Source organism: Halichoeres trimaculatus, unplaced genomic scaffold (genome assembly GCF_033239565.1).
Source record: "Halichoeres trimaculatus isolate MK-OKI-2021-1 unplaced genomic scaffold, fHalTri1.1 fHalTri1_scaffold_9, whole genome shotgun sequence".
In the NCBI taxonomy this organism is placed as follows: domain Eukaryota; kingdom Metazoa; phylum Chordata; class Actinopteri; order Labriformes; family Labridae; genus Halichoeres; species Halichoeres trimaculatus.
The window spans coordinates 33634186-33645172 of record NW_027437188.1 but is presented as its reverse complement, the minus strand read 5'-3'; the positions used below and the strand labels follow the sequence as shown (position 1 = coordinate 33645172).

The window sequence follows — 10987 nt, the reverse complement described above, 5'->3', positions numbered from 1 at the left end:
ATTTTATTTTTTTATCAAATACAGTCTGATGTTTTGGACCCCTTATAGGACCCAAAAGTGTGAAAAGGTTAAAAAGAGTAAAGAAATAAAAAATAATGTTTTTTGTTTTTTGTTTCCTTTTTTTCAAAAGTCCCTTCTTGAGGTTAACCTACATTAACTTGACAGTTTGAATTGTGAAGGCTGGTATCCACAGATAACATTTCAACTTAATTTTTAACTAAATATTTATTTAGGCTTTGAAAATTTGACCCAAATTAGTGGTTTAGTTGTCAGCAGAGTTAGCAAATGGACTATGAGATATTAAATAATATCATCCCTTATCTTTTTTAACTTTCTATTTTTCCAAACTCTTGTATCTTATTGTTGTCAACCTCTCTGTGAGGCTCTTTGAACCTATCCCTGTGTATATATTTGAAACATGCTTTATAAATAGCACCACGTTGCCTTACAGAGTCACCATTTCTGATGAAAAAGAGGAAGAAGAGCTAAGTGCACTTGAGGCCTCTCAAAGCGAGTCTGTTTTGGAAGCCCTGAGGAGATGTGTTTTAAAAAAGGAACAAAAAGCAGGCCAGCATCCTCTGTGACTGTTCCATATTAAAAATCTGTGTATGTCAATTAATTGTTTTGATCCTTTTTTAAATCAAGAGCTCTCTGCTGTACAGAGTTCTGACCTGAAATCAAGTTTTTTTTTTCCATGTAAGCGTACAAAGCTGGATATATTATATTCAAAGTTTTTTTTGTTTTCAAAAGAGACTTCTATAAATATGGGAAATCAACTTGTAGATAGCTATAAGACTTCAGGAGCTGTTTTTTCTCACTTCACTGCAGCTGAAAACAGGAAAAACTGAGCTGCGCGGTCCCTTTAACTCCCCATGTGGGCGGAGCCAGAACTGCGGAAGTGCTCCTCTTCTTACCCAAAAGAGACGTCCCCCTCACCTGTCAAATGTGGTTTTTAAGTGAAAGTTTCCTCTAAACCAGGCTGTGGTTTGATCTCTGAGCTGTTGCAGTCCAGTGGACACCGCTTCTCACGAATCATGTCGGACAGCATCAAAAACGTTGCGATTTTTGGGGCCACGGGGATGACCGGGCAAACGACCCTTTCCCAGGCGGTGGCTGCAGGTGAGGAACGGTCACTCAGAGCTGACCTAACATTGCATGGTTGTTGTTTTACACTTTGCATCATATGGGGTAAAAGTAAAGTATTTTCTGTTCAAAGCTTTACTACCTTAGTTTGATTGCTCTTGCAGTATAAATCGACCTAGGTCTGTGCTCACTTGTTTGCCAACTTTAAAGGGGTGAAAGGGGAATAAACCTGAGCTTTATGATCCAATATTGGTTTTACATGAGCTGAGTGATGACACAAAGTTGATTCAAAACTGAATAAAAACCCAGAGTCATAACAGCAAATGTTAAATATCTACTTCTGCAGAGGATTGTACACAGGCAGTACTATAATATGATATTTATTACAGACTCATGGACTAAATTTGCTGATTTTGTGTCTCTTCAATTCTAAATGAAGTGAAGTGAAGTGAAGTTTACCATTAATTACTATCTTTTCTTAATGTTTCCATTTGAGCATTATCTGAAAACACCATTGATTTTTATTCAACCTTAATTTTACCAGGTAGATCCAACTGAGATTAAAAATCTCTATTTAAAGAGACCATGCTAAGACAGCCAGCAGCACAAGAACACAAAGTTAGACACAGAAAACAAAAGTTTAATTCATTAACAATCACTTAGTAAGGAACATATTTTGGTTAATTTAGAGGGAGAGTAAGTCGGGGTAGGATATGATAAGCTTTTGCTTCTTCCCACTCCTTTTCAGACATGTTGAATGTTTTATTTAGTAGTTATAAGCAACTGTGGTATGTTGTACCCCTAATTTGACTGTTTTTGTTTTCTGAACTTGAATTATCTATAAAAGATAGACTAAAAGTCTGGATTGTAGAAAGTCTGCTTCAGTGTATTTTATTTTTGCTTGAGTTTTAAGTTTTAATCTAGCTGTAGGGGTGGTAAGCATAAAAATGACCTGGAAATATTATATTATGTATCAATTTTAAGGTATTTAGAGATTAATGGAGGTAATTCCGGTTCATTAGCAGCCATTGACTTAATTTATCTGTCAGGGATTAGAGGGAAACAGCTGATTCAATCAATTTAATACATTTAAGCACCCAAACTGAAAACTTCTCATTCTAAGTTGAATTAGTTGTAAACAGTTTGCTTTGATATCAGTCAGACGATTTCCAAAATACAAACTCTACACCCCCTGACTCACACATATTACACAAACACTTTTGTCACATGCTTTATTCGATAAAACTGTTGAGTCATGTGAACGTTGTGGGTCAGCTACATTCTGCTGAGTCACAGTCCGCTCTGAGCTGATAGAATGAGCTGGTGATTATCTCGTCTGTACAGGAGGGGTGTGATCTTCTACATGGAGTTTGTGAAAGTGTTACAGAAGCATCTGGAACAAATTAAATCTTTATCATTTTTTTTAAAAAGGCACATGTGCCAGAAACTGTACAATAACTGTTCAGATGACTGGACTAGTTTCATGAAGTGAAAGCAAAAAACAGTTAGATTGTTCGATTGTTGTGTCAGCAGAACTAATTCCTGCTCCTTAGTTGTTGTTTTAAAGTAAAACTGCTGAGTATTCGTCTCTGCTTCCACATTTGCATGATGGGAAAAACAGGAATGAAAGTAAGCACTAGGATTTAGTGTCATGATGACATGAGTTCTTGTTTCCTTTCCATTTTTCCTCCCTCAGGATACAATGTGACAGTGCTGGTGCGAGACCCTGCGCGGCTACCTGCTGACCACAAGGCGTCCAGAGTGGTGGTGGGAGACGTGCTTAACAAAGAGGATGTGAAGAAGACCATGGAAGGCCAGGATGCTGTTATCATCATCCTAGGCACCAGGAACGACCTGAGTAAGGCTGCACGGTTTGAGAAAGGACACAAATTACTGCAAAAGACAAAATTTTTTATCTTTCTTAGTTTGCTTGCATCAATTTATAAAAAGTAGGACTGGTTAATGCTTTAGTTTGGTACTCATTGATTTATATTTTTGTAAATTGGATTCTTTTTTTTACACAACTGAACAGTGTTGTAGTATTTATTGGTGTAATATTGTCAATCATTCACTAGAGGGCACAGTAAGACTTTCACAACAACATATGAATCACATTCACCTCAAAGAAAATAAAAGATGGAGTTTCAAGATGTAAAATTAAACATTGTGTGCTTGAATTTCCTTAATCCAACACTTCCAGACAGACACAAAAGTGTCTTTAAGCTATGCCTGTTGTAAACTGATCTCTGCTCATCAGGTCCGACCACCATGATGTCTGAAGGGACAAAGAACATCGTTGAAGCCATGAAAGCTCGTGGGATCCGTAAAGTCATCGGCTGCATGTCAGGTAAATCTCCCTGTTGTTAAAACCCTATCAGAGCATTACATGGCTTATTATAGTTATAAAAACAAAAGAAATACCATAAAAATGTGTTTTTGCTTTCAGATAGTCATGACATTAAAAAATAATGAAAGCTAACTGCTTCCATTTCTTCCTTTCTTTCTCTTTCTTACTTTTTCCCTCCCCATATCCAGCGTTCCTGCTGTGGGATCGCTCCAAAGTCCCACCTCCTTTGATTCCTGTGACAGAGGATCACGACCGGATGTACACAGTGCTGAAAACATCGGGACTGGACTACGTCGCCGTAATGCCTCCTCACATCGGTGGTTAGAGAGATTAACAACCTAAGATCTTAATTTAGGCTCCTCTATAAGTTATTTCTGCAAGACTGCACAAGTTGGCTCATCTGATAAAAGTGTTAAGGAAACTTGACTCTTATGTTGCACATGTTTTCCATTTCTATATGTTTTATTATTATTTGTGATTTTTGTTACATTAACTGAAGATAGAGACATAATTGGTGACATTTCTCTTATTTTGTGTATTTTCTGTTTCGCTCCTCCAGATGATCTTCCTCTGACAGGAAACTACATGACGGCAGAAAGTATGCTGAGAGGAAGAGCCATCTCCAAACACGACCTGGGACATTTCTTTGTCAAGTGTCTGTCCACCAACGAGTGGGATGGCAAGACTGTGGGACTGTGGGGAGAGTATAAAAAATAAATAATCCTGAGTGCGACACTGCTGACACCCTCTGGGCAGTGGAGGAGTTGTCAGAGAAGAAAATGAAGATTTTAAACAATAGTTTTTTGTGATCAGACAAATTACATTCATCATTATATGCTTTTATTGTTGACAGGCTTTTGCTTTGCACTATACATTCATTACTGAAGTTTATTTTTGAACTCATTTGAGGTGCTGCTTTTTGCTACTCGGCTTTCAGAAAGGCCTGGATTTTCAAAATAAAAGACTGTTTGAAAAAAGTTTTGAAATGAGTTTTTCCTGACAGGCTAGTCAATTTGAAAAGCAGTTAAAATGAATCTATCATTATTTGTGTTATTTTTAAATTTTGTTCTTATTACTTAACATAAGTTGATTTAAGATCTTCAATGAAAATAAAAAAAGAGATGAAAATATCCATTGATTTAAATTTATGTAATTAGATATGAATCAGCCAAAGGATGTTTGAGACGTGGTATAGGTAAAAGGAAAACACCTGATAATAGTAAATTAAAAAATTGAATAAAAAAACACATTCATCCTTAGGTCTAGTGTCCTTGCGGGTCACCTTATGTGAGTCTGTCTTATTTAAAGGACACCCCCTCTGTCAGATGAATGGCATGCATAGCTGTTGTGCAACTCGGTGCAGGGAAAAAAGTCAGGTAGTTAAAGAACATGCTGCATGAAACCGGAAATGTAAAGTCTTTTCACAATAAAACAATGCTCTGGAGGAGAGCTGCACGCGCAACAGTACAATAAGGCGAATGATAAAATGTTTAAAATCGTAGAGCTTTATAACTTTTTATTTTTCTTGTGAGAACCTTTATTTTCCAGTCGTTAACGTCACATCATCTGACCTTTATTCCCTAAAATTATGAAAAACCTTGCTTTTCTAGCACACTTTTTAAACTTTTATTTTGAAAAGTCAGCAGGAAGTAGTTAGATGTTTTTAAAGTTTTTCTCCGCCCTCTTGCACTGTTAGGAGGAGCCAAAGCTGTTTTTTCAAAGTTGCCTCGCTGGTTTTTCATGAGAAAAGGAAACGAGTGCTGGAATTTAAATCGAAACAGTTAAATTTTGGCATGTTGGTGATTTCACGACCTTAGAGGCTGTTTTGAACTGACCCTGTCCATCCTAGACGGCTCTACCTCTCAGGTAAAAAAAAATACATGTTTACCATACATTTGTTACACATTGGGAAGTCGGAAACTTTCGTTTAAGATGGAAAACAACACGCAAACATGTGAAATCGAGCTTGAAAAGCTTTAAATCTGGCCAAATTGTGTTAACATAGTCAGTAAAATTTGAAGAGATGTATTTTTAAATACCTCTGATTATGAATGTATCTGTTCAGTATAGCTTCATATCCTCACAGAATATGAGCATTTTCTGCACAAACTATCTCGAAACATAAGATAAAACATGCTGACTGTGAATAAAATCAGTGTTAGTACGTTTTCAACAAACATATTGTTGAACCGTACGTTCATTTTTGTGGGATTCCCTCTTCTATTGGTGATGTAATCATTTAGGAATTAGTGTAATGCAAATTACATAACAGCAGCATCGACAACACAGTCTAGTTGATAAAAAAAAATATCAATGGAGGTGAGTTGACATATCCAAATAACACTTTATTCTTTCAATATTTCACAAAGGTGCTCTAAGTTTATTAAAAAGTAAGATTATTCAGTGTGAAATGAAACTTTAGGTAGAAGAACTCCACCTCCCATAATGCCTTTCGTGTTTTGGCGTAAAACTTAAATCACGGGCGGGAGAAGACCCGGCTCATTCTGTTAGCGAAACTCCGGTGTAGCATGTAGTCGGATTGTGACTCGTTTAAGAGTCTTTTCATTTTAAATGACGTGTTTTTAGGTTTTCATATTTAATTAAGTGAAAAGTTTTCGTTCGTTAACCTTTTCCATCGAAACGAAGCAGAAAAAGGACCCACTCTAACGGCTACTTTTTCTTCTACACCCACCGAGGAAACACACCAACTAACTCAACAGGTCGGTCTCGTCTTAAAGTTTAAAATTGCTAACTGAAGTGAAATTCGACAATTTATGTAGTTTTGTTGCTACGTTATCGATTTCTTCTGGATAATCAAGATAAATGAAGTCTTTCTAAAGTAGTTTTTTGCCCTAAATGTCGTGTTTCTTTTTCCCTCCTACACGATGGGACTAATGTTACAGCCTCCAACCTCAGCCAATGCCCCCCACTCACATTTAGTGATTTCAGCTTGGACGTAAAACTTAAAAGTATGCTGTACTGAAAACTCAGAAAACTATTCGGTTTTAGGAAAAAGGACTAAGCCTATTTCTTTCTGTCAAACCCTATTTTAAATTCCGTTAACATTCATCCAACATTTTGAAATACGTTTTTATCAATTACATAAGTTTTGCTGGAATGATCAGTCTGATCAGACAGGAAGTTAGCTCATGATTAGTAAAATAGTTGTTTATGTGTAAAATGTGTGTTTATGTATATGTGTTGCAATGAGAATTGATTTTTAAACTGATTATTTCGTAAAAGACAATGATAAAACAGACAAATAGAAAGACAGAACAGAGACAATTAAACGATTTTGCAAACTATGTAAAAACAATATAAATCCCCAACTGTTAGGGCACCAGTTTATCTTCTTTTAAGTACAGTACATCCAGTACATAAATGCACAATTCTACAGATACTTTAAGCATGTACATACACACATATACATGTATTTGTATATCTACTCAAATACACATTACCTCATAATCTACATTCCTGTATTTTGAGGAACTCTTAAACACTTACCTTAAACACAGACCTGCTCATTGTGTTCTGCTTTATCAAGTGGATCAGTCTATTTTTTTAACTTTATCATTTTCAGTATTTTGGCTTTTTAAAAGCTGAAGGAGTTCAAAAAAAGACAAATTAGTATTTCGGTATTGGAATAGGGTCTTACCGGGAGGAACAACAACTCTTGAATCTCTTTAAATTAATGTATTCATTCATGTAATGTTTGAAAAAAGATAACTGAAAAACAGGCCTCTCAGTCACTGAAGAGCCTGAACTGTAGGACAAGTTTTTTCACTGATTCACTGATCAGATTTGTAAACTGAGTTTCTTGTTTTATTCCAAAGCTGATTTAATATTTTCTTCCCTCCACAGCTTGAAGATGATCATGAAAGGGCAGAAACGTAAGCTCCCCCCTGAGGAAATGGAGGTCTCAGATAGGAGCAACCCCTTTTGGGAGAGCCAGCGCCAGTTCGTCTTCTCCGTTTCCCTGAACAAGTACCAGCGAAGCCAGGAGCTCCCTGAGCCCAGCCTGAGGAGGTCTGTCCTCATCGCCAACACACTGCGGCAGGTCAGCCTGGAGGCCTGTGGTGCCCCCTCTGCAGAGTGGGAGGTGTCACAGCCACCCTGTAGCTCCTCTAACGGCCTCTTAACTCTTGATAACACGTCACACTGTGCTATAAACAGGTCTACACCCAGCGGCGCTCTCAGTGCTCCAAACGCCCCTCTGCCTGTGAGGGATGAAGACGAGGACTGGGGATCAATGTCCATGGATTCAGATTTTTCCCTCTCAGCTGCCATCTCCTCCATCCTCACTGCACTGGACTCCACCATGGATGGGAGCACACAAGCAGCTCCACGGACTCCTCTCAGGTCTTTGGAGAACCTGTCAGGGCTCCCTGAGGGAGGGGTGAGGCTCGGAGGCAGAGATTGTGGTGAGCAGCAGAGAGATTGTCGGGCAGGTTCCAGCTACCTGAGCGATCTCACTGTTGAGGATCTGTTTCAGGACATAGACACGTCCCTGCTGGAGAGGGACATGTGTGTGCTCGGGCTCCGTGGAAGTGGAAATGTTGCTGGTGATGAGCTTTTACGATACCTCCCTCCTTTCTCACCAGTCTCCCCTCTTTCCCTCAACCAGAATTTAAAGTGCCTGCCTTCGTTCTCCTCGTTCAGCCCGTTGTCTTCCTCCTCCTCCTCCTCCTCCTCCTCCTCGCCCTCTCTTTCTCTGCCACATTTCTCTGCTGCTAATCATGTTGAGCTGGAGCATCTGATGGAGATCCTGGTCGAGTCCTGATGGCCTAGACCTGAACGCAATGTGGACAAAAACTGAATCCCTACGGGAGACGTCAAAATTATTCTATAATGTCAGAAATTCACTTTCTTATTTTATATACTGCTTATAAAATAATGTGTCATGGTCTTTGTAGTAAGAGCGCTCTAGAAATGTGGGGATGGTTGAGACAGAAAAGGCTTCAGACGTTTGTTATCCTGAAGGATCTTTCAGACTTTTTTCAGTTATATGAAGAGTTTTCACTCTCAGGTTGAAAGCAGTACAAAAAAAAAAATGTGGGTCACGAGCCGGACAGGGCTGTGAGTTTCCTTCACAGCGAATAAGCCATGAGTCAGTGCACAATGAAAAAAAAACTACAGCTTCCTGCATGACTCATGCTGCTTGAACTGTGGAGGAAGGTGCTTGATAAGGGAGCAGAGAGAAATCTGCTGCAGTGTTGCCTAAAAATGTGTCACAGACTCGAGTAATCCTGGATCCTCACACTGAATATCCAAGAAAAGAAGCCAGTAGACTGATGTTGGGGGGCAGATGGGATCAGTGAAGTCTTAAGTGTTAATGAGTACGGAATGAGGATGTAGTTTAACTGGTGTTTGAGGTTGTATGGTTAAAACTAATGTTTGGGTCAAATCTTCTGTGAAGAAACGGGATGAAATCAGGTGCAAAGAGATCAAAAAGGAGTGTGAAAGAAAACGTGTTCACTCTCAAAGTATATTTATAATATCAGGTGGTTTGACCTGGGAATCACAAGAACAAATCTTTAGGTTGAAGGGATTTCACATGTGGGATGTGTTCTTGAAGGTTTCTTCAACAGGACACTTCTTCTTTCTAACCTTTCCTCTAACATCAGGGACAGACTGAAATATTTTCTTCAAATACAGGTAGAGACACTTTAAAATAACTCAGCTGATGAAGCGTGTCCATCTGGGGGCTGATGGGAAATTTAAATAAGGTCTGTAATGAGTTCAGCTGAAGTAGGTGGAAAAACCCACGAAAGTCCATCGTGAGAAACGCCCCCTAAAACCATTTTCAACCACTGCAGCAGCCTCTCCTGAACAGAGGTTTGGGTCGGCCAAAGGCCCAGGTGCCTGTAAAGTCTGACTGTGTGAACATTATTCACACATTAATCAGACTCTAGTGGGTCGAATTCACCCGTTCCAACTGGTTTACATCTGAATTATTGCACTTTTTGAATTCAAACGTGTTTCAAAGTCACGTCAGCAGCTCATGGTTTTTGTTTCACTCTGTAATGAGTATGTGGTAAAGTTACAACTTCAGGCGAATTATTCTCTCAGAATCCATAAAGTTAAGTCTTTTAACGTGTTTTATTGTTTGTGTAATGTTTGATGCTGAGATGCATGATGTCTTGACCTATGCAAAGGTCCTCTGAATATCAGGGCTGCAGTCCTAAACTATTTATACGTGTTCTACCATCCTTTACAATCCACTAATGATGATGTTTTTATGTACTGTATTTTCTTTTATCTTCCTCTAAAATGTTTCACAGTTATGTTCTGAGATTGAGGACAGAATGTCCTGTTACTATGTAATAAGACCTTTCCAAAAGAAGGCAAAATGTTTGTTCACTTATACTGATGTTTTTAATAAAATGTGGAAACAAAGTTGGCGTTTTGTCCAGTTTTTAATCCTCTTAGACATAAACAGAAGTATTTTTAGAGACTGATTCTGTCATTTACTAGAACAAGGGTCTTCAGCCTGCTGCTCTTTGACTCCTCTGCAGTGGCTCCTTGTAGCTTTAAAAAAACATTAAAATAAAGAACTTTTATTTTACTTACAGATCATGCGTTAACATTTAGTTGAACTAAATTTTCATCCCATCTGTCAATAAAGCCTGCCACCGCTCTACTTCACCTCCTACAACATCAACAGCCCACCAATTTTCATGCACCTATGGCTAACCTCAAGTTTTACAGCCCTGGGAAGATAACTTAATGAAGAAAATTGGTAAACAACAAAACACAATGAGTAAAGCAAAAGTATCAATATAAGGAATAAAATTCAAGTATTCTTTAAAAAATTTGAAAATCAAATTAATTTGAAATGTTTTTTTCAATATTTGGATTTTTTTCATTTTTTTTTATTTCAGTGTTTTTATTATGGGAAATTAAAAGAATTGTTGTAAAGCTACGCAATTTTTTAAAGTTCCAAAAATTTTTGATTTTTTTCCAACTTTTGAAGTTTCATTTTTTTTTTTTTTTTGCAAATTTTTTGGAAACTTTAAAAATTCATCAAATGCCTTTTTTCAAATTTTTGCAATGTTTTGAATTTTTTTTTATAAAATGAAATTTTTCAAACCTTTTTTAAAAACTTTTTTTTTTTTTGCAAAATTTTTTTAAAAAAAATATTTGTAAATTTATATATATATATAAAAAGACATCACCTGAACAATTTCATTGATTTGTTGAACTAAATCTTCATCCCATTTGTCAATAAAGCCTGCCACCACTCTACTTCACCTCCACAACATCAACAGCCCACCAACTTTCAGTGCAGATAGATGTAGATTTTTTTTTGAATATTCTTAAATTCATGTTTTTTTCTATTTTTCCAAATTTTCCCAATTTTCATTAAATTTGCAAATTTCTTTATTTCATTTTTATTTTTTTACACAATTGATTTTATTTTCATTTTAAAATACTCAAATTTATTTATTTATTTATTAAATATTTTTTAAATGTTTTAAAATTCTTGCAAATTTTGGAAATCTTAATTTTACCCAAACTTATTAAAATAAAAAAAACTATGTACAGACACATGTA

General features: G+C 37.1%; 2 protein-coding genes across 3 annotated transcripts; both read left to right on the top strand.

Annotated features, from left to right (window-relative positions):
* The first annotated feature begins 883 nt into the window (after nt 1-883).
* On the top strand, nt 884-4373 carry blvrb (biliverdin reductase B). 2 transcript variants are annotated; one of them, XM_074679889.1, is made up of 5 exons: nt 884-1119; nt 2780-2941; nt 3341-3430; nt 3619-3747; nt 3990-4373. In XM_074679889.1, exons 1-5 carry the CDS (start codon nt 1035-1037, stop codon nt 4145-4147), a joined length of 624 nt encoding a protein of 207 aa, XP_074535990.1. In that variant the 5' UTR covers nt 884-1034; the 3' UTR covers nt 4148-4373. The 2 variants fall into 2 exon arrangements, with proteins under 2 accessions (XP_074535990.1, XP_074535989.1); XM_074679888.1 differs by having other exon boundaries at nt 3619-3750.
* A 1526-nt stretch (nt 4374-5899) lies between these two features.
* On the top strand, nt 5900-9820 carry sertad3 (SERTA domain containing 3). Its single transcript, XM_074679199.1, has 2 exons — nt 5900-6150; nt 7295-9820. Exon 2 carries the CDS (start codon nt 7302-7304, stop codon nt 8211-8213), a length of 912 nt encoding a protein of 303 aa, XP_074535300.1. The 5' UTR covers nt 5900-6150; nt 7295-7301; the 3' UTR covers nt 8214-9820.
* The last annotated feature ends 1167 nt before the right edge of the window (nt 9821-10987 follow it).

Bases quoted from the DNA above. Each gene is read 5' to 3' on its own strand.
- blvrb (XM_074679888.1), top strand. From the start codon at position 1,035: ATGTCGGACAGCATCAAAAACGTTGCGATTTTTGGGGCCACGGGGATG. The intron at 1,120-2,779 runs GTGAGGAACGGT...TTCCTCCCTCAG, and splicing joins TTCCCAGGCGGTGGCTGCAG to GATACAATGTGACAGTGCTG. The intron at 3,431-3,618 runs GTAAATCTCCCT...CCCCATATCCAG, and splicing joins AGTCATCGGCTGCATGTCAG to CGTTCCTGCTGTGGGATCGC.
- sertad3 (XM_074679199.1), top strand. From the start codon at position 7,302: ATGATCATGAAAGGGCAGAAACGTAAGCTCCCCCCTGAGGAAATGGAG.